This window comes from Pongo pygmaeus, chromosome 8, assembly GCF_028885625.2.
Source record: "Pongo pygmaeus isolate AG05252 chromosome 8, NHGRI_mPonPyg2-v2.0_pri, whole genome shotgun sequence".
Lineage (NCBI taxonomy): Eukaryota > Metazoa > Chordata > Mammalia > Primates > Hominidae > Pongo > Pongo pygmaeus.
Genome location: NC_072381.2, coordinates 108,014,992 through 108,039,346, shown reverse-complemented (window position 1 = coordinate 108,039,346; position 24,355 = coordinate 108,014,992). Strand labels below are relative to the sequence as shown.

The 24,355-nt window shown below is 49.2% G+C and overlaps 2 protein-coding genes across 12 annotated transcripts in view; one reads left to right on the top strand and one right to left on the bottom strand.

Annotated features, from left to right (window-relative positions):
* Positions 1 to 1,227: 1,227 nt before the first annotated feature.
* On the bottom strand, positions 1,228 to 24,146 carry SFXN2 (sideroflexin 2). 10 transcript variants are annotated; one of them, XM_054436810.2, is made up of 14 exons: positions 23,896 to 24,094; positions 21,375 to 21,452; positions 17,075 to 17,259; positions 12,360 to 12,545; positions 12,000 to 12,170; positions 10,628 to 10,726; positions 9,844 to 9,919; positions 9,430 to 9,515; positions 7,457 to 7,517; positions 7,007 to 7,073; positions 6,317 to 6,366; positions 5,623 to 5,672; positions 3,286 to 3,333; positions 1,228 to 1,477 (listed from the first exon to the last, which is right to left on the bottom strand). In XM_054436810.2, exons 2-14 carry the CDS (start codon positions 21,411 to 21,413, stop codon positions 1,378 to 1,380), a joined length of 1,218 nt encoding a protein of 405 aa, XP_054292785.1. In that variant the 5' UTR covers positions 21,414 to 21,452; positions 23,896 to 24,094; the 3' UTR covers positions 1,228 to 1,377. The 10 variants fall into 10 exon arrangements, with proteins under 10 accessions (XP_054292785.1, XP_063526287.1, XP_054292787.1 ...); XM_063670217.1 differs by lacking the exon at positions 21,375 to 21,452 and adding an exon at positions 14,190 to 14,250 and having other exon boundaries at positions 17,075 to 17,262; XM_054436812.2 differs by lacking the exon at positions 21,375 to 21,452 and adding an exon at positions 14,190 to 14,250.
* Positions 24,135 to 24,355, top strand: part of ARL3 (ADP ribosylation factor like GTPase 3) — a 43,747-nt gene continuing 43,526 nt past the window's right edge. Inside the window, exon 1 of one of the 2 annotated variants that reach the window (XM_054436820.2) lies at positions 24,135 to 24,304. In XM_054436820.2, the coding sequence (XP_054292795.1) occupies positions 24,302 to 24,304 (3 nt within the window). In that variant the 5' untranslated portion in view covers positions 24,135 to 24,301. The remainder of the gene's footprint in view (positions 24,305 to 24,355) is intronic. The other variant, XM_054436821.2, reaches the window with a different exon arrangement.

Here is a 24,355-nt window from a genome sequence, read left to right as displayed (position 1 = left end):
CAGTGGTATCTGTTGGACAGAGTCAGCAATCTTACCAGACAAAACTCATACACACATTGATTCCAGATGAGAAACAACAGTCCCCCAAGGAGCTTGAGAAATCACCTAGGGCAGCCAAGCTGGGGAAGGGAAGTGGCTGTGCTTTGCTGTGTGTCCTTTAAGGCTCTTTGGTCCTAGTTGATTTCCTCTTAGAAGGTTCCAAATAAAACTTCCCTTTCCTACTCAGTACACACCAGTCTTTCTTTGGTGTTTAACCTAATGGGCTGAGGAAGGGAGGCAGCCAGGAAATTATACCTATTAAAGTGTGTGGTTAATGCCTACATATATCATTTTTACTCACAGTTAGTGGACTTATCTTTTAAAACAGAGATATGTGGCAGTGGGGAAAGAGAACTTCCCTTATTATAGAGAAGATTCCAAGAATAGATTCAGACATGATTTGAAGAACCATGTAACTCTGCTGCCATGCACAGTCCCCTTTTTAGCACTAATAACTCCTAAGTGTCTGATAATTTCAAGGTTAGCAGCACTCCCAAAGAAGCTGTCCGGGCTGGGTGCGGTGGCTCATGCCTGTAATCCCAGCACTTTGGGAGGCCGAGGTGGGCGGATCACCTGAGGTCAGGAGTTCGAGACCAGTCTGGCCAGCATGGTGAAACCCTGTCTCTACTAAAATACAAAAATTAGCCGGGCGTGGTGGTGGGCGCCCTGTAATCCCAGCTACTCGAGAGGCTGAGGCAGGAGAATCGCTTGAATCCAGGAGGCAGAGGTTGCAGTGAGCCGAGATTGCGCCACTGCACTCCAGCCTGGGTGACAGAGCAAGACTTCATCTTGAAAAAAAAAAAAAAGCAGCTGCCTGACCAGGGGGCAGCAAGGAGGAGGATGGGGAAGGGTGGAGATGAGCCCCAAGGGGACAGAGTCCTTTCCCCCTTCTTTTTCCTGAGTTCAGCTAAAATTACATGGGCAAAAGATTCCATTGCTCGAGAGAGGAGGAGGAAGCGAAGAAGAAAGAGGTATACAAGCTTCCTTTTGATCCAAGGTCTTTTCCTCAATCCTGGCTGGAACCAGAATCCTAAAGGTTTCCAAATGATTTGCTTGGTGTCTCCTCCCTGAGAGGGCCTCAGCTTCTGGTCTCCAGGGGACAGGGCTTGAGGAAGCAGCTAGAAGACACTGGCCTTTGCTACCCTTTTTCACTTTTTTCCCCTGAGGTCCAATCAACCAGCACTGGGGTGTAAGCATGAGGCATTTATTGTCCCACCCCCCAATCTACCCTGGCCTTCAGGTCTTGTTGGCAAAGAGGAAGGAGGACACAAGTGTGCACGTAGCTAAGGAGGAGCTGGTGAATATGGGAATAGACTGGTCCTTGCTGAAGTGAGGCATTTAGAGACCCTTATTGAAGTAGACATAAGGCTCAAGTTCTCCATACTTGGCCTTGATGGTGTCTTGGAGCTTCCGTTCCAGATAGGAAACTGACAATTCACTGAAAAGAGAGGAGAAGGGGATTATGAGCATGCCACCGGGAACAAGCAGTAAGTTACCCTCAGATGAATATCACCTCCAAGAAGCCCTCCTGATTTTTCCATCTAGGATTATTATTGGCCTCTGTATACCACAATGTTGTTTTACCATTACTCAGGCCTGACTTCATTCTCCTTGGGCTATGGTTCTTTGTTTCAACTTCCATCTTCTCCACAAGATTACAAACACAGTGCTTGGGACACAAGAGATGTCTAGCAGATGACCATGGAACTAGTATTGAACTAGAGTACTGAGGAAGGGGAGACTGGAATCGTCTGGGTATATATTCAAGCTACGCTTGTCTCCTGGGGTCAGTCACCCTCCACCCCCTAGTCTGATGTATCCCTTCCCTTTTCCATCATCCCTTCTCCCTGCTTCCTCCTTCTTGGACACACAAAGGAAATAGAGTGGTTTCGGTTGTCAGCCCTCTGCCTGTCCCTTTATTTATTTATTTATTTATTTATTTATTGAGACAGAGTTTCACTCGTGTCCCTTTATTTATTTATTTATTTATTTATTGAGACGAGTTTCACTCTTGTTGCCCAGGCTGGAGTGCAGTGGTGCAATCTCGGCTCACCGCAACCTCCACTTCCCAGGTTCAAGCAATTCTCCTGCCTCAGCCTCCCAAGTAGCTGGGATTACAGGCATGCACCACTACACCCGGATAATTTTGTATTTTTAATAGAGACGGCGTTTCTCCATGTTGGTCAGGCTGGTCTCGAACTCCCAATCTCAGGTGATCCGCCCACCTCGGCCTCCCAAAGTGCTGGGATTACAGGCGTGAGCCACCACGAACAGCCCCCTTATTTAATGTTAAACACCAACGGGCAACGGTGGCTCACGCCTGTAATCCCAATACTTTGGGAGGCTGAAGTAGGCAGATAACCTGAGGTCAGGATTTCAAGACCAACCATGGCCAACATGGTGAAACCCCGTCTCTACTAAAAATACAAAATGAGGCCAGGCGCAGTGGCTCACACCTGTAATGCCAGCACTTTGGGAGGCTGAGGCGGGCAGATCACAAGGTGAGGAGATTGAGACCATCCTGGCCAACATGGTGAAATCCCGTCTCTACTAAAAATACAAAGATTAGCTGTGCTAATTTGTTGGGATTTGTGGCACGTGCCTGTAATCCCAACTACTTGTGAGGCTGAGGCAGGAGAATCGTTCAGGGAGTCGGAGGTTGCAGTGAGCCGAGACTGCGCCACTGCACTCCAGCCTGGCGACGGAGTGAGACTCCATCTCAAAAAAAAAAAAAAAAAATACAAAATGAGCTGGGCATGGTGGCAGGCACCTGTAATCCCAGCTACTCTGAAGGCTGAGGCAGGAGAATCACTTGAGCCGGGAGGCAGAGGCTGTGGTGAGCCAAGATCATGCCACTGCACTCCAGCCTGGATAACAAGAGTGAAACTCCATCTCAAAAAAAAGTTAAAAACCAGATCCAGCCAGAGGAGAGCTTCCTAATAACCCAGCTGGCAGGGAGAGAAGGTCTCTTGTTGCTCCCCCACCTCCTCTCCAAGGCAGTCCTTCTCCACTGGGAGGGAGCAACCTTATTCCTGTCCCTGGCTTCTCCTGCCCCTCGCAGATCTGTTTTGGTTTGCCAGAATTCACCAGGGTTAAGAGGCCCAGCCTTTAGGCTGATGGACACTTGTCCTCGGACAGGTGCTGCCCTTCCTGCCCCTTCCCTGTCTCCTTCTGGACAGCAGGCAGATCAGGGAGCGCGCTGGCAGGGTGGTCAATTAAACCAAGTAAGGAATGAAGAGCAGATACCATTTCTGTGGGAAGAGCCCACACGCCACTGGCACCATGAAGATGAGGCTGCAAGAAAGGAGAAACCAAAGCATCAGGGGACATCTCCCCACAGGACCGCCCATCCATCATCCCCAAGGGAAGGGAGCAATGCCCAGGCACCTGGCCTGCCTTCCCAGCTGGCACCATATCCTCTCCCTCCAACCTTTCTCCTGTTCCCGCAGTGCGAGGATACTCATTCTGGCAGGGGGATAAAACCTCCTGACCCCCATCACTCATTCCCACCCTTACTGCATTGTTCAAGCAGAGGAAGAAGACAATGAAGTAAACAGGGACCGTGAGCAGTGGGCCTAAGGAGCATAGGCACTGCTGGCATCGAGGGAAAGGAGGGAGAGGAGAAACTTGGAGGGGGAGGAGCAACATGGAGGGGGAAGAGCTACATGGAGGGGAGGAGCGGCATGGAAGGAGAGGAGGGACATGGAGGGGGAGGAGCGACATGGAGGGAGAGGAGCAACTTGGAGGAACAGCATGGAGGGTGGGGAGTGACTTGGAGAGGGAGGAATGACTTGGAGGGTGAGGAGCAACTTGGATGGGGAGGAGCGACTTGGAGCGGGAGGAGTGACTTGGAGGGAAGGAACTACTTGGAGTAGGAAGAACAACTTGGACAGGGAGGAGCAACATGGAGAGGGAGGAAGGACATGGAGGGGAGGAGCAACATGGAGAGGGAGGAAGGACATGGAGGGGAGGAGCAACATGGAGAGGGAGGAAGGACATGGAGGGGAGGAGCGATGAGGAGGGAGAGGAGCAACTTGGAGGGGGAGGATTGACTTGTAGCGGGAGGATCGACCAGGATGGGGAGGGGCACTATGGAGTGGGGGACGGGCACTATGGAGGGGGAGGAGTGAGTCTGTGGATTCTGAGACCTGCTTCTTTATTGGTTGAACACCTAGGCTGTCAGAGCACAATGAAAGGCAGTTTCTCCAGCTTCACTGTGCGTATAACTTCAGGAGCTTATTAAAATGCAGGTGCCAACTGAGGGGGTCTGGGGAAGGGCTTCAGAGTCTTTACTTCTAACAAGTTATCAGAGGATGCCAACGATGCTGGCATGGACCAGGGTTTGGGAGGCAAGGTCTTACAGGATGTGGGACTCTGACAGACCTGGGTTGGTATCCCAGTTTTACCACTTACTAGCTGTGCCATCTTGGACAAGTTACTTCAGAGACACAGAGGGAGGACAACCTACTTTTTAGGGCTACTGCAGCCCACTTTGCAGTGCCTACTTTGCAGGACTACTGTGAGGATTCAATGAGATATGTATGTAAAGCACCCAGCCTATGGTAACTACTCAATTAGCAGAAGTTGGTATAGCATAATGTTAGACTATTGATCAAATCTCAGCTCCAGCAGTTACCAGCTATATACCCTTGGGTAAGTTTCTTACTCTGTGTAAGTCTCAGTTTCTTCATTTGTAAAAGGAGATGATAATAATATGTAGATTTCTAAGGCTGGGAGAATTAAGTGAAATTATAGATATGAAGCACTGGGTTCAGTGGGGACACAGAGAAAATATACACTGGGGACACAGAGAAAATGTTAGCTGTTAGTGTTGCTGTCATTAGTCTCGTGGCCCTGAAATGCATGGTGAACGCTAGGACATCTCCAGTTAATGGCAGATACCTAAGAACCCTGACGTGACTGGTGGCATTTCCCTCCTGTGTGAGTCTGGGACACATGACAGTCCCAGCCAAAGTTATGTCTCCTCGTTCTTATCGTGTCTGTAAAACTGCTCCAGACAGCTGGGAGCAGGGGCTCATGCCTATAATCCCAGCAATTTGGGAGGCCGAGGCAGGTGGATCACTTGAGGTCAGGAGTTCGAGACCAGCCTGGCCAACATGATGAAATACAAAAATTAGCAAGGCATGGTGGTATGTGCCTGTAATCCCAGCTACTCAGGAGGCTGAGGCAGGAGCATTGCTTGAACCTGGGAGGTGGAGGTTGCAGCAAGCTGAGGCTGTGCCATTGCACTCCAGACTGGGCGACAGAGCGAGACTCCATCTCAAAAAAAAAAGCAAAAAACAAAAAAATTGCTCCAGACTTAAGGTCAAAGGAGAGACCCTTGGATGGGAGGGCACCTCGGCACTGGACTTCCTACATGGACACGTACGTAAAGTCTAGCCACCCTGATGCCCTCACAAAAGATGGGGTGAGAGCTTTCCAGATGGACCACAGGTATTCTGAGCTTGACCACTTTTAAAGTCAGGTAAAGGAGTAAAAGTTCTCCAACACGGGCTAGACAAGACAACACATCTCGAGTGCTCCAGCCACACAGAACCCAAATCATCAAAATATGATACTTACAAGCACCCGCTCAGCATGACCTGCAATGGGGCGTGCAGGACCTTGACTTTCTGTATAAAAACAAATAAAAGACAGATCCACATGGTACTTCTATGCCTTAAGGTGAACCCCAACCCTGCTCTGCCATGGATCAGCCAGCTAGAAAAGCCCACAGGTGGCTGGGCGCAGTGGCTCATGCCTGTAATCCCAGCACTTTGGGAGACCGAGATGGGCAGATCACGAGGTCAGGAGATCGAGACCATCCTGGCTAACACAGTGAAACCCCATCTCTACTAAAAATACAAAAAAATAGCCGGGCGTGGTGGCAGGCGCCTGTAGTCCCAGCCACTCGGGAGGCTAAGGCAGGAGAATGGCATGAACCCGGGAAGCGGAAATTGCAGTGAGCTGAGATCGCGCCACTGCACTCCAGCCTGGGGGACAGAGCAAGACTCCGTCTCAAAAGAAAAAAGAAAAACCCACAGGCAAGGACCCCCTGGCCCTTAAAGAAGGCCTTGTTCTCTGCAGACCAGGTAAGGAAACTGGCCATGATATATCTAAACAGGAGGCCAGCGGAGACTGGTGTGAGCTTGAGTGAGATGACAGCATGGTAGCTAAAGGGAAGGATGGGTGGGGGAGGGCAGGTCAGGCGTCCCCAGGGACAGATGTGGCTGGAGGCACTCTGGGCAGGGAAAATGCCAAGGCAAACCCTACATACCTGCATGAAGTGCAGTTTCTCAAGCCTTTCCATGATGACTGGCAGCAAGACTGGAAGAGACCAGGGAGAAGCTGAGGGGAGGGCTGGGAGGCTCTCCCCAGGACTCTTTCTGAAGTCAGACCAGGAACCAAGTGGTTCCCTCTCCTTCAGCAGAAGCTCCAGAAAATACTTACCATTAGGCAGAACAGAAGAGCAAGTAGGCATGACCACCCCCAAACTCTCTCCCCAAAGTCCTGGCAGAACAGTGCTTCCCAAGCCTCTCAACCTGCACACTTGCAATATCAGGGAAACATGTGCTGCTAGGTCCAAAGCTTCCTTCTCAAAACTCAAAAATGTATTTGTAAGTTTATGCAAACAAATTTTGCAATACACCCCCTGCTGGAAGCAAATCAAAGCAGGGAATTTATTTTCTCTACCACTCTCCCTAGCACCCCACACTGTGTCTAACATTAAACACAAGGGCTTGACAAGCATTAATAAAATGAAAATAACTTTCTACCCCAAACCTTGGATGAACTGATGTTCTAGGAACTAGTGTGGTTCTTCCAGGCTTGCAGCAATCAAGCAAAGCAGTTTGAGAAGCATGGCTGTAGAGGGTGGGCCCCACCTCCCACCCAAAAGCTGAGTGTGGCTGAGACCTCCACCCTGTGTCACAGGGTTCCCCAGGATGGAAAGACTTCCCCATCTTACTCATCCCAGGAGCTGACATGGTGATCCGAGAAATAACTACTTGGGTGATGCCTATGGCCGCAGCTCTCTGAGGGCAGAAAATAGTAAGTTGTCAGAAATGATGTATCCAGTGTACATGTGCTGCACCAGGGGGCTGGGTCAGGGGGCTGGGTCAGCATCATGGCCAAGTCTGAGATGGTAAAGGGGAAGGGAAGGACCCTCCAGGTGCTGAGTGACCTCACTTTATCCCCTCCCACCTAGCCAGGTTTTTATGGACCAGAAATGATGGAGAAAGGAGAGAAGGGGCCTGTTCTGAACACAGAAACATGGGGAAAATTTGATAGGGAGTGAGAATGGAGCCAGAGAAGGCTTCTCAATCCTATAATGGTGCCTACTCTGACCACTAAGGAGGGGGGACAGGGTATGAGAGGGAATTCCCTCCTCCCACCCCAGAGGGAGGTCTCTGCTCACCCGGGAATGACCAATCTCATTTTCATTCCTGTCCTTCACGCAGATTCCCTGGATGAGCTCCCTAAACACAGACAGGAGTTACTGGACTTGGGAAAGGGTTGATGGAAGCCTCCCAGCCACATGACATGCCAGGGGACAAATGCCAGGCCACTTAAGCTCCAGGAAGCCACCTCCTGTAGCCTGGGCCTTTGACCTTCCTTCTGCACTCCAATAAGCAGTATCTTAGAAGTGATCTAGGGCAGTAGCTGAGAGCGGTGGCCCTGGGCCCGGACTGTCTGGGTTGAGTCCTGAAACTGCAGGGGACGTGTGTGACCTTGAGCACAGTCTTTAACCCTCCCAAAGCCTCAGTTTTGCTTATCTGCAAAATGGGGATAATCCTGGCACCCACTTTACAGGACCTGATAAGGATTAAATGAGATAATGGCTGTGAAATGCTTGGTCCAGCACCTGGCACACAGTGTGATCACTCCACAAACAGTAGCTACTCTAGCTATTCTTTTTTTTTTTTTTTTTTTTTTTTTTTGAGACAATCGCGCTCTGTCACCCAGGCTGGAGTGTAGTGGCATGATCTCGGCTTACTGAAACCTCCACCTCCTGGGTTCAAGCAATTCTCCTGCCTTAGGCTCCCCAGTAGCTAGAATTAGGCAAGCGCCACCACGCCCGGCTAATTTTTGTTTTTGTTTTTTGGTTTTTTTTTGTGATGGAGTCTTGCTCTGTTGCCCAGGCTGGAGTGCAGTGGCGTGATCTTGGCTCACTGCAAGCTCCGCCTCCCGGGTTCACATCATTCTCCTGCCTCAGCCTCCCAAGTAGCTGGGACTACAGGCACCTGCCACCATACCTGGCTAATTTTTTGTATTTTTTAGTAGAGACGGGGTTTCACCGTGTTAGCCAGGATGGTCTCGATCTCCTGACCTCGTGATCCGCCCACCTCGGCCTCCCAAAGTGCTGGGATTACAGGAGTGAGCTACCGCGCCTGGCCCTAATTTTTGTATTTTTAGTAGAGATGGGGTTTCGCCATGTTGGCCAGGCTGGTCTCAAACTCCTGGCCTCAGGTGATCCTCCCGCCTCAGTGTCCCAAAGTGCTGGGATTACAGGCGTGAGCCACCGTGCCCAGCTCACCCCAGCTATTCCTCTCAGGCCAGTTCTTGACAGCACTCAACTCAAACCCTGGTAGGTGGCAGGGACTCATTCTCCTGTTAGGAAAGGGCCACTGGATGGGGAAGGAAAGATGAACGGCGCAGCATGTGTGCACAACTATTCTGGTAGTGCTTCCTCTACAAAGGCTAGTGTGAACATTTTCCATTTGTTGGTAGTCCCAAGAAAATGTGGCTTATAGATATTGATGATGATGACAATGGTAGAAATAACAGTGAACACTTATGTAGCATCTGTTATGTTCCAGGTGCTATTTTGAGTGCTTTACATATATTACATCACTAAAACCTCATAACAGAGATTTCTCTAGTCAAGAAATAAGAACTATGAGACATAATGAGTTTCTCCTTTACCTTTTTTCCTGAAAAGCTTAGAGTTGGGTGCCTGGAAAACTTCTGTCTACTCCTCTGGCTTCTTTCAAAGCTTCTGGGTTCTGTGCTATCTTTAGACAACTCAGCCTGCTACATTTCATTCTGTATGCCATCCCCAGGGCTTGGGAAGTAGGAGGAGTTCACAATTTTAACACAGGTCCAAAAGGACATGATCCAGTGTAAAACTCCACAGGTCCACCGTGTCTTTCCCATCCCACATCACCCAGGAGAGGACTCCCACGGGACTCAACACACGGCCTAACCCGAAGTCACCCACCACTCCCGGGGCCATCACCATGGGAGCTGCCAATCCCAGAGCCCTTCAGAGGCTCAGCCCAACAGCCCTCCCCATGCCCACCGCAGTCCCCAGAAGCTACCCACTGCTTTGGTTTCTTGCCCCTTTTCTGCTAATCTTGTTTGCAGGGAGAAAAAGGGGCCTTTACTCACTGCTGTCGCATCATGGGGATATTGACACAGTTAGCCGCAGCCACAGCAGCAAAGGGAACCCAGCGGCCCACCAAGGGTGGCGCTTTCTGTTGGGGGAAGAGAACAGTAGGAGTTGTTCAGATGCGCTGGAAGATGGGAGGGGAGGGGGCTGAACGACTAGAATACAAAAAAGAAAACAAGGCCTTGCTACCGCCACACATCCAGACACCCAGTCTGGGAACCCCAAACTCCCTCAAAGGCCCAAGAAGAACCAACCTGGGGACAGCCCTGGTGTATTTCTCATGACCTGGCCAGCCGGGCTCTGGCCATTCCCAACTCACCCAGCCTGGGGAACTGTCCCTGGGGGAAGGATGTTTTCCCTAGGACACTGCTGCCCCCGCGTGGCCACCATGCTGCAGCGGCCCCAGACCATACCTTTGTCAACATGTTCATGCCCACAGCTGTGGCCACAGCCGTGGTTGTGGCTGTGAAGTAGGAAAGGGCCATCTGCCTGGGGGAGGAGAGAGATGCTTGGGAGTGGGGCCCCTGCCGGCTGAGGGCCAAACCACAGGCTTGAGGGAGAAAGTCGGCTGGCGAGGCTTCATGCCTGAAAACCGCACAGGATCTGTCCCCAGCCTTACCGTGTGACCCTCTCCCCCTCGCTCACAGTGCCCCCTATGCGGGGAGGTGTTCCCTGGGCTCTTGGGTCGTTCATCCCTCATCCTTCAGGACACAGTTAATGTCTCCACAGATGGGACTGCTCTAAGTGGCCTAACTACACAGACACCGCTCTGCTGTTCTCTGCCTTACAACCGTGGTTTTCTGGGTGGTTTTTTTTGTTTGTTTTGAGACTGATCTTAGGCAGTCTGCCTGCCTCAGCCTCCCAAAGTGCTAGGATTACAGATGTGAACCACCGTGCCCGGCCCAACCACACGTCTTAACAATGTATCCCAGCATCTAGAACCATGCACATCCCCAGCACATAATACACACTCAAGAAGAAATATTTAGAGAATGAATTAATAAACACATTTGGAATTGGTCTAGGAAGAAGATCCACCCCTACTCAGCTTGAGAAAATATTTCCAAACCCTGGGAAAGGGTGACTTGGTCACCTGCTCAGTGCAGGCACTACCCAGGAAGGACTGACAGCCTAGAACCCTTTAGAAAAGCTGTTCGTGGGAAGACACGAGGACAGCCTGGGGCTCAGGTCTCCTACCTGACTGATGTGGGGGAAGCCGCATTCCTGTTGGTGTAGTTGACTAAGGCATTAAAGGACTGGTTCACCCACTGCCAGAAGATCACCGCCGGCATAGTCCTACCAGTGAGGAAGGCCAGGAGAGGCAGAGAGAATCAGATGGCAGGGAGTCCTGAGGGTATGCCAGTCAAAGCACATGATGTGCAGGTCCCCACACTGTTCCCATACTAGTTTTTTATTTTTTATTTTTTTGAGACAGAGTCTCACTCTGTCACCCAGGCTGGAGTGCAGTGGTACGATCTCAGCTCACTGCAACCTCTGCCTCCCAGGTTCAAGAAATTCTCCTGTCTCAGCCTCCCAAGTAGCTGGGACTACAGGCACACACCACCACGCCTGGCTAATTTTTGTATTTTTAGTAGAGATGGGGTTTCAGCATATTGGTCAGGCTGGTCTTGAACTCTTGACCTCAGGTAATCCACCCGCCTTGGCTTCCCAAAGTGCTGGGATTACAGGCATGAGCCACCGCGCCCAGCTTGTTCCCATACTGTTTTATGCACCTGGGCTTCTGCGCAGGCTGGCCCCTCTGCCTCAAATATCTCCCCCTCCTCCTTCTATACATGGCCAACCCTGCCCTGTTGAGAGAGATCACTTCCTCCTTGGAACCTTCCCGACCCTTCCCCTGCCCCTCCTGAGACACAGTAAGTCACTCCATGCTCCTGCTCCCACGACCCCATGTTCTTCCCCCAGCCTACCACTTACCAAGCTGTACTGTAACTGTTTACTTCTTGGTCTCCTCAACAAAACTGGGAGCTCCTTGACGGGGGGTTACTGAAGCCTTCACATTCCCAACACCCAGCCCAAAGCCCAGCTCAATAGCTGAACCAATCAATGCATGGGGTGGGGGACGCAGGGGAGGAAGGAAGAGGTGGGAAGAAGAGTCGCATATCCAGCAGCTACAGAGGCAGTCTATTCTCTCCCCAACCAAGCCAAGAAAGGGACTTCCTATTGTTTTGTTTGGGTGTTACATAATGAAAATCATTGTGGAATAAGTACTTTTTAAAGAGGGAATTGGGGTAGCTTATTTGTTGAGGGTTCTACATAGGACTGCCTCAGTTAAAATCCAGGCACCCATATTTCCTGCCTGTTTAAACCTGGACAAGTTCTTCAGCTTCTCTAGAACTCTAGTTCTTCATCTATAAAATGGAAATAATAGTACCTATAGTGTAGGGTTGTTGAGAGGGTTAAATGAAGCAATACGTGCAAAGAATGTAGCATAGTGCCTGGTATCTGGTAAGTGACCAATCAAGAGAACTATTATTATTATCATAGTATGGCTCCCTGACCAGCAGATCCAGGCAGCTGTACCTCCCACGGTCCTGCCTCCAGGTCCCACCTGTAGAACTGGAGCATGAAGCCCGTGAGGATCATGCCGCCAGGGAGCTGGAAAGACATGCGCCCGATGACATTCATCTTCTCCCCAGTGTCGGGGTGGAAGGCCGAGTCATATAGCTTCTTGGCATACAGCAGCTGCTCCACTTGGGTGCCTGGGGGCACAACCCCCATCCTGCCACCCAAGGACAGCAGGCAGTCACCATCCTGCCTGATCAATGTCTCCCAGTCTCCCTACTCTCACTTCTCCCAGCTCCCAGCCTTGAGATTTCTGCCTATTCCTTTACCTTCGGCTTCCACCTCCTCCCAAGAGGACCCCATTAATGTTACCCTACTACTTCCAGCCCCTTCCCCGACCCCTCACCTGCTCTTCTCCACCATCACCTTGGCCCAGTCCAGCTCTCGCTCAGATACAAAGACAGTGCGGGGGTCCGTGATGTTTAGGAAGTGCTTCACTCTCCCCAGGAAGGTGCGCTGGTCCCAACGGGGGGCATCGATGTTAAAGCCAGATGGGTCAGCCTCCATCTTGCTCACATATAAAACTGTGGACCTAAGGGACAAAGGAAGAAGACGACTGTCCCTAAATCAAAGCCCACCACAGAGGATCTGAGCACGTCCCACTGTTGCAGACTGCCTGCTCTCACCAGCTACTGGGCATCGTCTGACTCGGCTTGGGAGGGCCCCAGTGAATGGTCATCAGATTGAGCAACTGGGCACCAACATGTGTTTCCTGAGGGCCTGCTGGTACCCAGCTCTGTGCTTGACCATACAGCAGGAGGGACTGGAAAAGGGGACAATACAGTGCCTGTGCTTGGGGAGCTCTGGGAACAAAAGCCCACCCATTAAATAGTATAATACCCCCAGGTGTTTCTGGCAGGGGAGATGGGAAAAGTAGCCATTTTGAAAAACAGCCAGCTGGGTGCAGTGGCTCACTCCTGCAATCCCGGTACTTTGGGAGGCCGAGGCAGGGGGATCATGAGGTCAGGAGTTTGAGACCAGCCTGGCCAACATGGTGAAACCCCATCTCTACTAAAAATGCAAAAATGAGATGGGCGCAGTGCCAGGCACCTGTAATCCCAGCTACTCAGGAGGCTGAGGCAGAAGAATTGCTTGAACCCAGGAGGCAGAGGTTGCAGTGAGCTGAGATCACGCCACTGAACTCCAACCTGAGCCTGGGTGACAAAGCAAGACTCCATCTTGGGGGGAAAAACAAAACAAAACAAACAAACAAAAAAACACCCAAAGCCCTTTGTACTTCTTTTTTTTTTTTTTATTTAATTTTACTTTTTTTTGAGACAGGGTCTCATTCTGTCACCCAGGCTGGGGTGCATGGGGTGCAGTGGTATGATCATGGTTCAATGCAACTATTACCTCCCAGGTTCAGGGATCCTCCTGCCTCATCCTCCTGAGTAACTGGGACTACAGGCACACACCACCACCCTGGCTAATTTTTGTACTTTTTGTAGAGATGGCACCTCGCTATGTTGCCCAGGCTGGTTTCAAACTCCTAGGTTCAAGCAATCCTTCTGCCTCGGTCTCCCAAAGTGCTGGATTACAGGTGTGAGCTGCCGCATCTGGCCTATTTTATTATTTAGAGACACAGTCTCATTATTTTATCCAGGCTGGAGTGAATGGTAATTGACAGGCATGATTATAGCTCACTGCAGCCTCGAACTTCTGGGCTCAAGCAATCCTCCAACCTCAGCCTCCCAAGTAGCTGGGACTACAGGCATGCACTATCATGCCCAGCCCTTTTATTCTTCTTAACAAGGTCTACCCTTGAGGGAAACTATTTTACCAGAGCCTAACCATCTTGGGTTGTACCAGAACTTAAGTGACTTGGAGAAAGAGAACTCCAGCCACCTCTTGCCTTCCTGCCTCACCTAAAGAGGACAAGGGGAGGCCGAGAAGCTCTTGTGAAGGTTCAGGGGCACAGGCTCCCCAGAAGACTGAGACCTCATCACAGGACTGTAGATCCTCCACTCCTTCGCCTCACCACTGCACCAGCAGGGCTCCTGTATCATTACGAGGATTATAACAAAAAGAGTAACAAGTCTTAGGCCCTATTTAAGAAGTCTCTAGAGACCCATAGACAGCAAGGGAGATAAGAACAAGGACACCAGAAGAAAATTTAGCCTTTTATACCTATAGCTACAGCAAACAGTAAACATAGCCTGGATAAACAAAACCTCACCCCTCAGTTCCTCTCACAGGGTACATCATGTCCAGCTTTCAGTGAAAAATTACAAGGCATACTAAAAAGAAAAAAAAAAAAAAACAAAACACAGTTTGAAGAAACAGGCCAAGCATCAGAACCAGATTTAGATATGAGATTTTAGACTTATCGACCAGGAATTTAAAATAACTATGGTTAAAATAAATAAATAAATTAATTAATTAATTAAAACTATGGTTAATATTCTAAGGACTCTGAAGGGAAAAGTGGACAACAGACAAGAACAGACGAATAACATAAGCAGTGATGGAAACTCTTATTTTTTTTTTTTTTTGAGACGGAGTCTTGCTCTGCCACCAGGCTGGAGTACAGTGGCGCGATCTCGGCTCACTTCAACCTCTGCCTCCCGGGTTCAAGTGGTTCTCCTGCCTCAGCCTCCCAAGTAGCTGAGACTACAGGTGTGCACCACCATGCCCAGCTAATTTTTGTATTTTTTAGTAGAGACGGGGTTTCACCATGTTGGCCAGGATGGTCTCGATCTCCTGACCTCGTGATCCGCCCACCTCGGCCTCCCAAAGTGCTGGGATTACAGGCGTGAGCCACCGCGTCCAGCTGGAAACTCTTAAGAAAGAATCAAAAGGAAATGTTGGAAATCAAAAATACTGTAACAAAGATGAAGAAAGTCTTGGATGGACTCATCAGTAGACTGGACATGGCCAGGGAAAGAATTAGTGAGCCTGAACATGTGTCAGTAGAAATTGTCCAAATGCTAAAGGCCCATCCATGGCAGACTGGATAAAGAAAATGTGGTATATGTACACCATGGAATACTATGCAGCCACAAAAAAGAACGAGATCACGTCCTTTGCAGGGACATGGATGAAGATGGAGGCCATTATCTTTAGCAAACTAATGCAGGAACAGAAAACCAAATATCACATGTTCTCACTTATAAGTGGGAGCTAAATGATGAGAACACATGGACACAAAAACGGGAGCAACAGACCCCACTGGGGCTCACTTGAGGTGAAGGGTGGGAGGAGGGAGAGGATCAGAAAAAATAACTAATGGGTACTAAACTTAGTAGCTGGGTGATGAAATAATCTGTACAACCCCAGTGACACAAGTTTACCTATGTAACAAACCTGCACATGTACCCCTGAATCTAAAGTAAAAGTTAAAACAAAAAAAAGAAATAATATTAATGCAATTATACTAAATAGAAGGGCTTGGACTCAGATCCTCCACACACAAATTCTGTCTCTCATTGAGAAACACTGAGTCCGTGGTGGTAGGGATGGTGTGGGAATGTTGGTCTTCCTAGATCATTGGAATTACTATTTGGGGATGCATACCATCTGATTCTGTTGGTCGTTACCCATTTCCACCCATCCCATATCTTACAGAAGAATCATCTCAAGTACTAACTGCTTTATATCCCTTAAAACATTTCTAGTTGGGGCCGGGCGTGGTGGCTCACACCTCTAATCCCAGCACTTTGGGAGCCCAAGGCGGTTGGATCACCTGAGGTCAGGAGTTTGAGACCAGCCTGACCAATACGGTGAAACCCCATCTCTACTAAAAATACAAAAATTAGCCAGGTACAGTGGTAGATGCCTGTAATCTCAGCTACTTGGGAGGCTGAGGCAGGATAATCGCTTGAACCTGGGCAGCAGAGTTTGCAGTGAGCCGAGATCACACCACTGCACTCAAGCCTGGGTGACAGAGTGAGACTCTGTCTAAAAAAAAAAAAAAAAACTTTCTAGTCGGCCAGGCATGGTGGCTCACATCTGTAATCTCAACGCTTTGGGAGGCCAAGGCAGGTGGACCACCTGAGGTCAAAAGTTTGAGACCAGCCTGGCCAACATGGTGAAACCTCATTTTGTATTTTTTTCTACCAAAAAATAGAAAAACTAGCCAGGTGTGGTGGTGCACACCTGCAGTCCCAGCTACTGGGGAGGCTGATGTGGGAGGAATGCTTGAGCCCAGGAGGCGGAGGTTGCAGTGAGCCAAGATCGAGCCACTGTACTCCAGCCTGGGTGACAGAGTAAGACCCTGTCTCAAAAAAAAAAAAAACCAAAAATGGACTTTCTTGGACAAACAAAACAGGAAATTTGTCACTGGCAGACCTGACTTACAAGATGTTAAAAGAAGTTCTTCTGGTCAGGTGAGATGGTTCACACCTATAATCCCAGCACTTTGGCAGGCCAAGGCAGGAGCATCACTTGAGCCCAGGAGTTTGAGACCAGTCTGGGCAACATAGTGAGACCCTGTCTCTACAAAAATTAAAAAAGAAAAAAACACAGCCAGGCATGGTGGCATGTGCCTGTGGTCCCAGCTTCTTGGGAGGCTGAGGTGGGGGGACTGCTTGAGCCTGGGAGGCTAAGGCTAAGCCTGAAGTGAACTGTGATCGTGCCACTGCACTCCAGCCTGCACGACAGAGTGAGACCTTGTCTCGGAAAAAACACTAACAAACAAACAAAAATCTTTATTTCTCTTATTCTGAATTGTTAACAGTTAACAAACAGATACGTTTGTTTAAAATAATAGTAGCAACAATGTATTTGGTGATTATAGTTTATGGATCAGAGAAATCCATGACAGCAGTAATATCAAGGACAGGAGGGGAGAATTGGGAGGACTGCATTCTAAGGTACTTGCACGCTCCATGCAGTGGTATAGTGTTATTTGAAAGTGGATTTGGATTAGTCATAAATGTATATTGCAAACTCCTGGGCAACCACTAAAAAGGTTTTCAAAAGAAGTATAATTGATATGCTAAGAGAGGAGAGAAAATGGAGTCATACAAAAAAAGCTAAGGCTTTTAAATTTTTGCCTGAAAGCTTCAGAAGTCATTGAAAGATTTTAAGAAGAAGAGTGACAAGATCAGATATGTAGCTTACCAAGAACAAACTGGGTAGTCATGAGAATAAACAGGATGTGGCCGGCCCTCATGGGATGCAGGGAGACCTGCTGGACGGGAACCCCAGTAATCCAGAAAAGAAGACGTAGTGCTCAAATGAACCCACGTGCACTCAGAGGAGAGACCAACAGGAGAGAATCTTTCAAAGAAGCGGAATCTTAGGATCTGCTAAGCAATAGGTATAAGAGGAACATTGTATCAGTCAAGGTTCAACCAGAGAAGCAGAATCAGTAGATTACTGATAGACAGACAGACAGACAGGTAGATACCAAAACATAACATGGGGCAACATGGGGTTCCTCTAACTCCTGAGCTCAAGCAATCTGCCTGCCTTGGCCTCCCAAAGTGCCAGGATTATAGGTGTGTGCCACTGCACCCGGCTATGACACACACATATACATATTTTATATATTTCTAAAATATATTTGTATACTATAATATATATTTTATTTTATAAATATATAAATTATATATCTATATAAATATATAATTTTTTTAAATTCATAGATATAGCAACATATATTTATAATATATAAATTTATATATAAATTTATTTAGACATATGAATGTTTAAGTATAACAAAAATAATATATAAACATAAATAATTCATATAGCTATACAAAATATATATAATATCTAACTTTATATATTATAAATATATATTGATCTATCTATATAAATTTTATAATTTTTTTTTCTTTTTTTAGGCACAGTCTCAGCTGGTTGCCCAGGGTAGAGTGGAGTGGTGCAATCATAGCTCACTGTAATCTCAAACTCCTGGGCTCAAGGAATCCTCCCATCTCATCCTCCCTAAGTGCTGGGATTACAGGCATGCACCACCACTCCTGGCCTAAATATATATAATGCTGATGTAATGTAATATTGATAAAATATAGAAATTGATTTATCACAAGGAATTAGCTAATTGGCTCACATAACTGTGGCGGTTGGCTAGGCATTCCTGAAGTCAGCAGGGCAGGGAGCCAGCAACAGATCATCCCAGGGGAGAGGGAGCAACGCGGGTAATGGCTCAGAGTCCAGAACGTCAGAGGGGGTTCAGGGGTGTCCTAGCCCTCCTTTAAAGGGCTTCCACCTGATTAGGTCAGGCCACCCAGGATAATCTCCCTTTTGATTAACTTAAAGCCAAACAATTGAGGAATTTAATTAGGTCTGCAAAATCCCCTCACAGCAGCACCTAGATTACTGTTTGTCTGAAGAGCTAGAAGATGGTGTGTGTGTGCTCCTGGGTAGCCACTATAACTGGAATATACCAGAGAGGGAATCCCGGGAGTCTTGCTTAGCTTAGCCAAGTTGACACATGACAAATATCCAGAGTGATACCTAGGGTTTCTGACTTGGGCGTTAGGTGCTAACAGAGAGAGCACAGAAAAATTGGCTTTGAGGGAGAAAATATTAATAGTAAGCTTGATTTCTGCATGTTGAGTTTCAAATACCATGGGATTTTTTTTTTTTTTTTTTGAGACAGGGTCTTGCTCTGTTGCCCAGGTGGGATTACAGTGGTATGATCATGGCTCACTACTCCAGCCTCCACCTCCCAGGCTCAAACGATCCTCTGACCTTAGCCTCTCAAGTAGCTGGGACCACAGGCATGTGCCACCATGCCCGGCTAATTTTTGTATTTTTTGTAGAGACAGGGTCTCCCTATGTTGCCTAGGCTGGTCTCAACTCCTGAGCTCAAGGGATCTACCTGCCTCGGCCTCCCAAAGTGCTGGGACTATAGGAGTGAGCTACCACCCCCGGTCCTGCCATGGCTTTTTTTTTTTTTTTTTTTGAGAGGGAGTCTTGCTCTGTCACCCAGACTGGAGTTCAGTGGTGTGATCTCGGGTCACTGTAACCTCCACTTCCTGGGTTCAAGCGATTCTCCGGCCTCAGCCTCCTGAGTAGCTGGGATTACAGGTACGTGCCACCACACCCAGCTAATTGTTTGTATTTTTAGTAGAGACGGGGTTTCACCGTGTTAGCCAGGATGGTCTCGATCTCCTGACCTCGTGATCCACTACCCGCGTCGGCCCCCCCAAGTGCTGGGATTACAGGCGTGAGCCACCAAGCCCGGCCGGGATTTTCTTAAATGCAATAGGCCTCTTCCTGTCTCAGGTCCTTTCCAAACACAATACTCAAAAGCTAGTCTTTCCTCTCTTCACTAAATAGTACCTATTTGTCCGTTTATTTTTTTGTACAAATAATTTTCGGATTTACTTCTATAGCTTCTACTACTAGGTCATTTTGTTTTTTCTTGGAAATAGCGCCTTAACTAAGTTAAATAATTCACCTGTGAAGTGAGGTGGTATGTTCATTTTGCTCACCACTGTCATCCCAGTGCCTAGCACAATATTCAAGTATTTGCTGAATAAGAAGTTCATCAGCCTATGGGTATTCAGGCTTGAAAGGAAACAGAGGTCAGAGCTAGAAGGAAAAAACTGAGTCAGCAGCATCAAGGTGATTTACGATAAAGTTTTCCAGTGAGAACACACAGAATGGGAAGAGGAGAGAGCTGAGGACAAACCCTGAAAAATCAGGACATTTAAGAAGCCAAGGCCGGGCACAGTGGCTCACACCTGTAATCCCAGCACTTTGGGAGGCCGAGGCGGGTGGATCACCTGAGGTCAGGGGTTTGAGACCAGGCTGGCCAAGATGGTGAAACCCCATCTCTAATTAAAAAAAAAAAAAAAAAAAATTAGCAGGGCGTGGTGGCAGGCACCTATAATCCTAGCTATTCGGGAGGCTTAGGCACAAGAATCGCTTGAACCCAGGAGGCAGAGGTTGCAGTGAGCCAAGATTGTGCCACTGCACTCCAGCCTGGGTGACAGAGTGAGACTTTGTCTCAAAAAGAAAGAAGCTGAGGCCGGGCACGGTGGCTCATGCCTGTAATCCCAGTGCTTTGGAAGGCCGAGGCGGGTGGATCACGAGGTCAGGAGTTTGAGACCAGCCTGGCCAACATGGTGAAACCCTGTCTCTACTAAAAATACAAAAAATTAGCCGGGCGCCTGTAATCCCAGCTACTTGGGAGGCTGAGGCAGGAGAATCACTTGAACCCGGGAGGTGGAGGTTGCAGCGAGCCGAGATGGCGCCACTGCACTCCATCTTGGCAACATAGCAAGACCCGGTCTCAAAAAAAAAAAAGAAGCCGAGAAAAGGTAGCCCCCAAAGATGGGAAGAACCACCAGAAAGAAGAGAGAAAGGAGGTGGAGACAGGCACAGGCCTGTAATCCCAGCACTTTGGGAGGCCAGGAGTTCAAGTTCAAGAAAGGAGTCAGAAGGGACAGTGTTGGGGAAGGAAGAGCAGTGGTCAATTTTTAGATTTTTCCTTAAGGCGGAAGAGATATCAGGAAGCTGATATGCTGGAGGTACACCATTTCCTAAGAGGAAGGACCAGGGACAAGAGGAGAGGCTCAACATGGAGTATCCACAGCGCCCTGGCCTGGCCCTGATGCTTCTCTGAAGCGGCAATCTCCAGAGAAGTCAGAAGGCAGACAGAAAGAGTCCACTGCCAAAACAGACTTCCCCTCTCCCCTGCCACCTGGCCTCCTGCAGGCTGCTTCAAAGACCAAAGGCATTTATCTCAGTCCCAGCTGAAGCAAGAGTGGGAGGAGGGGAAAGAGTTCACTTTCCCAGGCTCTACATGAACCTAAAAGGAGTCAGCTTGGCTGGCTGAACACAGGCTGCCTTGGCTTACAGAGCCCCAGGCTCACACACGCTGGAGACAGCCTGACTGAGCAAAATGCTATGCCTCCTCCTCAGCACACACATACACACAGAGCCAGACCTTCTCTGACACCTCTGTTCCCCTTAACCCAACATTGCAAAGTCCTCTGCTTCTCAGAATGGAGGGACTATCATCAAGGGGTAATCTAAACATTTGCTAATTATGCAAGAGCCTTTGCCTTCTTAACTGAAGTCAGGATAGAAACTGCAGAGTCCCTGTCTTAAATAAAACATAAAGCCAAAAACAAACAAACAAAAAAAAACACTAAACCATCTGTCTGGAACATTTCCCCCCACACACCCACTGTCCCCCAATGGGCACTGTTCCCCGACTCCTTCAGGACAAACTCAAGTCCTTCTGTGATATATACTCCTACAGCATCCTGTCCTTTGCAGCATGCTGGGCGTTTGTGATTGTCACCTTCTTGTCATTGACTGTGATTTGTGTAAAGTCTGCCTCCCCTGACAGACTGTAAGGCTCACAAGCATCGGGATCATGTCTGTGATGTTTACTGCTACATCTTTCACATGCCCTCGAAGAATATTTACTGCTTACCTGAAATGCATTCCAACTTCTTCTTGGGTCTCTTGGCATCAAGGATGTCACCTCTTTTAAGTCAAACTTAGAACCTGCCTAGGTTACAGAATTAAGAGCACGCTTTCTTTCATGAAGTTGCAAAATTGTCTACCTTGCCTATACTAAGTCATACTGGTCTCTAAATTTTCTTCCACAGTTAATCTCCCTCTTCCCACACAAGCCACATCTAGTCTTCCCTAAAAAGGTCATCATCATGTCCAGGGTAGCCCCACTTCTGAAGGATTATGGTCCCACTACTAGGAACAAGGTAGGAGTAAAAATCAGACCGGTGATTTAATGATATCTCTCTCCTAGGATTAGAGAATGTCACAGCTTGAGGCCGGGCACAGTGGCTCATGCCTGTAATCCCAGCACTTTGGGAGGCTGAGGCGGGCAGATCATGAGGTCAGATCAAGACCATCCTGGCTAACCCTGTGAAACTCTGTCTCTACTAAAAATACAAAAAATTAGCCAAGCGTGGTGGCACGCACCTGTAATCCTAGCTACTTAGGAAGCTGAGGAAGGAGGATCGCTTGAACCCAGGAGGTGGAGGTTGTGATGAGCCGAGATCGCACCATGGCACTCCAGCCTGGGCAATAAGAGTGAAACTCCATCTCAAAAAAAAAAAAAAGGAAAGAAAGAAAGGGAAACAAAGAGAAAAAAAGAAATAGACTACTGCCACCTCTGACGTAATGCTCATCCTTCTCAGAGAGAGCAGCTTTTCTCTGGCAAATGGTATCAGAGATCAGAAAACAAGCTTCCAAATTCCTTCTGAGGTATCCTCTTACAAGCAGAAGTCCACAAGATTACTGTTTGTAGCCCCAGGTAGGGAGAAAAATGAAACATCATCGCTGGTACTCACATCAGAGGAAGATCAAGGTAGCCAAAGACCCCAGAAGGTCAGACACAAAGACCACTGAGACAGGCAAGGATTAGGGTCAAGGCTGCCTAGAGCAAGCTGGAAAATGAGGGTAATAATTACATGAGCAGGCCCAGGTATAGGCTTATGGGTACTCATCTGACTCCAACGCAAGTGGGCTGTTAGACACCAGACAACTTAGAAAGAGCAACCTCCCTTGCCTTTTTCAAAAAAGGGCCAACAGTCTAGAGATGACTAGATTATAGGGGTTTGTGCTCCTATATCACCTCCATTCATCACCTCCTTAGTCAAGGCTCTGAACTGCTTTTCTCTCCAAGGATCTGAAGCAGGTATGCAAGCAGCAGATGTTGGTTTTTGTTTTCATTTTTTTTGAGGCAGGGTCTTGCTCTTTCACCCAGGCTGGAGTACAGTGGTGTGATAATAGCTCCTGGGCTCAAGCAATCCTCCAGCCTCAACCTCCCGAGTAGCTAGGACTACAAGTGCACCACGGAACCTGGCTAATTAAAAAAAATGTTTTTTTGTAGAGGCAGTGTCCTACTGTGTTGCCTGGGCTGGTCTCCAACTCCTGGGCTCAAGCCATCCTCCCCTTCAGCCTCTCAAAGTGCTGGGATTATAGGCATGAGCCACTGCGCCTGGCCACAATTACCAATTTCTAGGGGTTGTGAAAATGAAATTTGGTATGAAATGTATTTCATTAGGAAGGATGTAATTTCCATACGGGCTGATTTTGTCCACTGCTGTGTCTCCAGCATCTAGAACAGGGCCTAGCACGTTTGTGTAAACTCTTCTTATAGTCCTCTGCATCGGGAAAGGGATGAGAGGTAGCATTTCCCAACCCACCCCAGTGTCCCACTTGCTCTTCCTTGGCTAAAAATGCAGGCTCATTTTTGCCTCTTCCAGGACTACAGATGGTACGCGGTCTGGTCCAAAGCAGCTTAGCAAAACCGGCCAGAGGCTGGGCACAGTGGCTCACCACTTTGGGACACCTGTAGTCCCAGCACTTTGGGAGGCCTAAGCGGGTGGATCGCTTGACCCCAGGAGTTCGAGCCCAGCCTGGGCAACATGGCCAAACTCCGTCTCTACAAAAACAAAATACAAAAAATTATCCAGGCGTGGTGGCGCCCGCCTGCAATCCCAGCTACTTGAGAGTCTGAGGCGGGAGAATTGCTTGAGCCCGCGAGGCGAAGGCTGCAGTGAGCCGAGATCGCGCCACCGCACTCCGGCCTGGGCGACGGAGCGACACCCTGTGTCAAAACAAAAACGGGGCCGATCCCCAAAACGCCTTTCACCTGTGCTTTCAGCTCACCTCAGGGCTCAGGGCCAGCCCCCAGGCTGCTTCTTGCCCTCCGACAGAGGGCCTCCCCCCATCGGTATTCCCCCATCCCGGACAGCTAGTAACGCCCCAGCCGCTCGGCCTGGCACTCCTAGGCAATGGGGGTCAAAGCAGAGGGGCCCATCTGTAGCCCCAGGGCGCTCCTCGCGCCACGTGGCTTCTGCAGGTGGAAGTCCAACCCGCGCTGCAGCCCCGCCTGGGCAGTCAGGACAGCAATCTCAGCACCCTCCCGAGATGTGGGGATTGGAGGTAGACAGGGCGAGCGCCATTGTCCCAAGGCCCCTTACCTGGTCCCGGGACAAATGCCACCAGTTACAGCCCGCCTTGAAAACCCGGCGGGGTGAGAGGAGGACCTGGGCTGGGGAATTGCCCCCACGCCCGTCCCACGCCCCTCCTTTTCGACCAATCCCAGGCCGGGAGGCTCCCGCCAGCCACGTGGGCAGGCTTTCTCCACTCTCTGGTCCAGGCGAGCCGGCTGCGGCCTCTGCAGCTCCCGTAGCCCGCCCACTGCGTGGGCGGGCTCCTTAGCGCGCTTGCGCACTCTGGGGAAAGCGGAGCTGCACCCCGCCCCGTATTGCTGCTCTGCTCCTCCGCTGTGCGTGCGAGGGACGTCGGGGGCGGCGCCGCAGCAGTTGCCCCTGGTAACGGGGGAGGCAGGAGGAGGAGGAGGAGGAGGAGGGACTCGGCGGGAGGATGGTGAGTGTGGGGGCCTCGGCCCCCTTGGAGCCGGCCGGTTATCCCCCTCCC